This window comes from Vicia villosa, linkage group LG1 (genome assembly GCF_029867415.1).
Source record: "Vicia villosa cultivar HV-30 ecotype Madison, WI linkage group LG1, Vvil1.0, whole genome shotgun sequence".
Taxonomy (NCBI): domain Eukaryota; kingdom Viridiplantae; phylum Streptophyta; class Magnoliopsida; order Fabales; family Fabaceae; genus Vicia; species Vicia villosa.
This window is the reverse complement of record NC_081180.1, coordinates 174,600,906-174,604,504: the sequence shown is the minus strand read 5'-3', so window position 1 is coordinate 174,604,504 and position 3,599 is coordinate 174,600,906. Positions and strand designations below refer to the sequence as shown.

Here is a 3,599-nt window from a genome sequence, read left to right as displayed (position 1 = left end):
ATAATGAGATCTTTTCCGCGTGAGAGAGCTAGTGGCATACTCGTCGATTTTATCCGAGTTGGAGCCCTTCTTTCATTTGCGATGCAAAGAACTCGTTTGTTCTCATGCTCAAGGTCAATGGCTGAGTATTTCTCTCCAACGACGATAAAGTGTTTATTCGTTTTAAAATGTTTTCCCTTTTAAGCGGAACTACATTATCTCTGACTTCTCCATTGCACCGAGGAGGTATGTAGGCACAAGGCTTAACGTCTTGCCGAGCTTATTTTAAAAATAAAAACAAACCCTTTTTTAGCACACACACACGACACAGATTTTCAAAAAGGTTCCTGTTGAGTACCACAGATATGAGGGGTGCTTAAAACCTTCCCCTCATATAATCAACACCCGTACCTTAGATCTCTTTTTGTTTTAAAAACAAAATTTGGGTTTTTTCGTTCTTTTCCCTTTTCCTTTGGAAATAATAAAGCGCGGTGGCGACTTTCACTGAAATATTGAGTCGAGTCAATCCTATGGCTTCGATCTCAGATTTTCCCCGCTACACCATGCACTACCAGAGATAGGATAAATCATTCCGGCCTCTAATAGTTTCACCACTTCCTTTCTTACAACCTCTTTCATAGTAGGATTCAAGCGGCGTTGAGGTTGAGCAACCGGCTTGAAATTCTCCTCCATCATGATCTTATGCATACAATAAGCTGGACTAATCCCTTTTAGATAAAAAAGAACCCAACCAATTGCTTCCTTGTTCACTTTTAACACATGAATTAACTTCTCCTCTTCCTTTCTTGACAATGAACCACTAATTATCACCGATTTCTTCCCACATTCTTCAAGAAACACATATTTTAAGTGGGATGGTAACATCTTTAATTATAACTTTGCACTATCACTCTTTGGCTCATCCTTCAAATCTTCAATCTTTGCTTCAAAAGGATTTATCTCTTCGGATACATCAAGATCTCACAAAAAAATTTCAATCTCTTTTTCCTCGTCTTCATTAAGGACTTCAAGAGCTTTAGTTAATGTTTTCTCGAGAGGGGTAAACAAATAAACTTGACTTTCAACCTTCATTATAGCTTCCTCCGTAGCATCAATTCTAAAACAATCGCCTTTATCACTTGGATGTTTTATAGCTTCAAAGAGATCAAAATAAACTTCTTCATCTTGGAATCTCAACTTTATTAAGCCATCATCAATATTGATCATCATCCTTGCCGTTTTCATGAAAGGCCTTCCAAGAATCAAGGGTGTATCAATATCTTCCTCCATGTCGATCACAACAAAATCAACGGGAAATAAGAACTTATCAACTTTCACAAGTAAACCTTCCGCAACTCCATAAGGACGAGTTGTGGACTTATCAGCAAATTGTAACGTCATTCTCGTTGCTTTTAAGTCAAAAATGCCTAACCTCTTCATCATGGGAAATGGAATAAGATTGATACTAGACCCCAAATGAACTAAATCTCTTCCAACATGAATATCACTAATGGTAACCGACAAAGTGACTCTTCCTGGATCGCTCTCTTTTCTTGGTAAAGTACTTTGAATAATTGCACTACACTTCGCATCAAGGATGACAGTTTCAGGCTCGGTGTACCTTTTCTTATTTGTAATAATATCTTTCATGAACTTTGCATACTTCGGCATTTGCTCCAAGGCTTCCAAAAAAGGGATGTTAATTTGCAATTAGCGAAATATGTCAATGAATCGAATATAGAGTCTTTCATTGTCCTTCCTTGTAGGAGCATGAGGATACGGTAAGTTACGAACTAGTGGGCTTACTCCTTTCTTCTTCCCTTCTTGAATTTTTTTCTTCTTCTCTAGCTTTTCTTTTTCAACTTGCTGAGAGAGTAGCTTATTTTGAGCAAGAATTGCATCGTTAGTACCAAGCTCAATAATACCAGGCTTCCTTTGTGGAGTCCCCCGACTGTGTTGAACCTGATGATCATTTATGGCCATTTTTTCAATTATTTCAATTGCTTCCTTTGCTGTCTTCGCCATCAAAGAACCTCTAGCAATCGCATCTAAAAGCTTGGGTTGTGGTTGTAGGCCATTACGAAAAATATGAATCTGAGTAAGTTCATTAAAGCCATGACTAGGACACTTCCTCAACATTGACTTATACCTTCCCCATGCTTCATTGAGAGATTCATTGGCACCTTAAGAGAACACTGAGATAGCTGTTTCGACTTCCAACAACCTTGATTGAGGGAAAAATCTGTCAAGAAACTTCTCTTCCAAATCATTCTAGTTTGTCATAATTTGGGTGGGTTGGTCAAGATACCAATCCTTAGCTTTTCCAATCAACGAATGAGGGAACAAAACCTCTTTAAAACCTGTTCTTCCTCCCGTTCGGGAGCTCCAACCGCACCAGCAATCTCATAGAACTTTGTCAGGTGAGTGTATGGATCTTCATGATCAAGACCTGAAAAAGGACTGGCATATAACAGCTGAAGAATGCCAATCTTCATTTCTGAGTTTCTCGCATTGTTATCATTTCTTGCAAATTGAGTCGCTCTCCTCGGACTATTTGCACATGGTGGTCTTGGGTTTGGTGGTGGTGGATTACCTTCTCCCTCCATCTCTTCTTCAATAACTTGAGAAGTTGACGAAGTAGTAGCTTCTGATCTTAACCTTCTTTCTTTGGCTTGTTTCCTCCTTCTTCTTGTTTTGCTATTTAGTTTATGTGCAATCCTTTAAACAAAAGCTAAAACACTAACCAAACAAGTGAGCCAAGACTAGGAAATAATTTTTAAGTTTAGTAATATAAATAATACTCAAAACACAAAAAACTATTGCAATGCTTGTAATATTTAAACGCCAATCCCCGACAACGGCGCCATTTTGTTAAAAGGGTAAGTATTTGCTTTATCGTTTTCACAGGGATTGGTGCGATAATACCGTCGTTCTACAGTTAAATGTGCTTTGAGATAGGGTTTCGTAAGAGTTTGGTGACATGAAATGTAGATTGCATAAAAAGTAAACAAAGATAGCAAACTAGGGTTTAAAAATGATTAATATAACCACGTGCAGATGAACTTATTAATGATTAATATAACCACGTATCCTCTCGATACCGTTTATCTCTAAACCAATATCGTGAATGTTATCATATTAACCATTATATGATCTCTCGTGCCTACAATCAACATGATAATCTTAAAAGCTTGATACAAGTGATTATCAACTCACAAATCTATCTCTAGAGTTTGTTTATTGATAGATGAATATCTTTTAGGTCAAGGTTGGAAACATATCTCTCAATAGTGATTCAAAACAACAAATAAAACATGAATAACAAGATATTCACCATATATTAATCATCAACCAAGTTCATACACAAAAGATTAAAAGAAATACATATTTACAAACTAACTACCTCTAATCTTGACCAAAAAGAGGTTTAGCTCTCCATAATCATGGAAGCTTCAACAACAAGGAACATGATAAGATTTTCTAGCATCAAACTCAAAGTAGATGAAGATGAATGCTTGGAAATCTTGAAGTTTTCTCCTTTTCTTTGTATTTCTCTTCTCTTCTCTCTTGCCCTAGGTTATTTTGTACAAAAGTATGATGAAAAAGTAGATAAAATCCAC

The 3,599-nt window shown here is 36.8% G+C and overlaps 1 protein-coding gene across 1 annotated transcript; it reads right to left on the bottom strand.

The window, feature by feature from the left end:
* Positions 1-960: 960 nt before the first annotated feature.
* Positions 961-1,650, bottom strand: LOC131659802 (uncharacterized). The gene is made up of 2 exons (XM_058928938.1): positions 1,178-1,650; positions 961-1,096 (listed from the first exon to the last, which is right to left on the bottom strand). The coding sequence occupies exons 1-2, from the start codon at positions 1,648-1,650 to the stop codon at positions 961-963; spliced, it is 609 nt and encodes a 202-aa protein (XP_058784921.1).
* Positions 1,651-3,599: the final 1,949 nt, after the last annotated feature.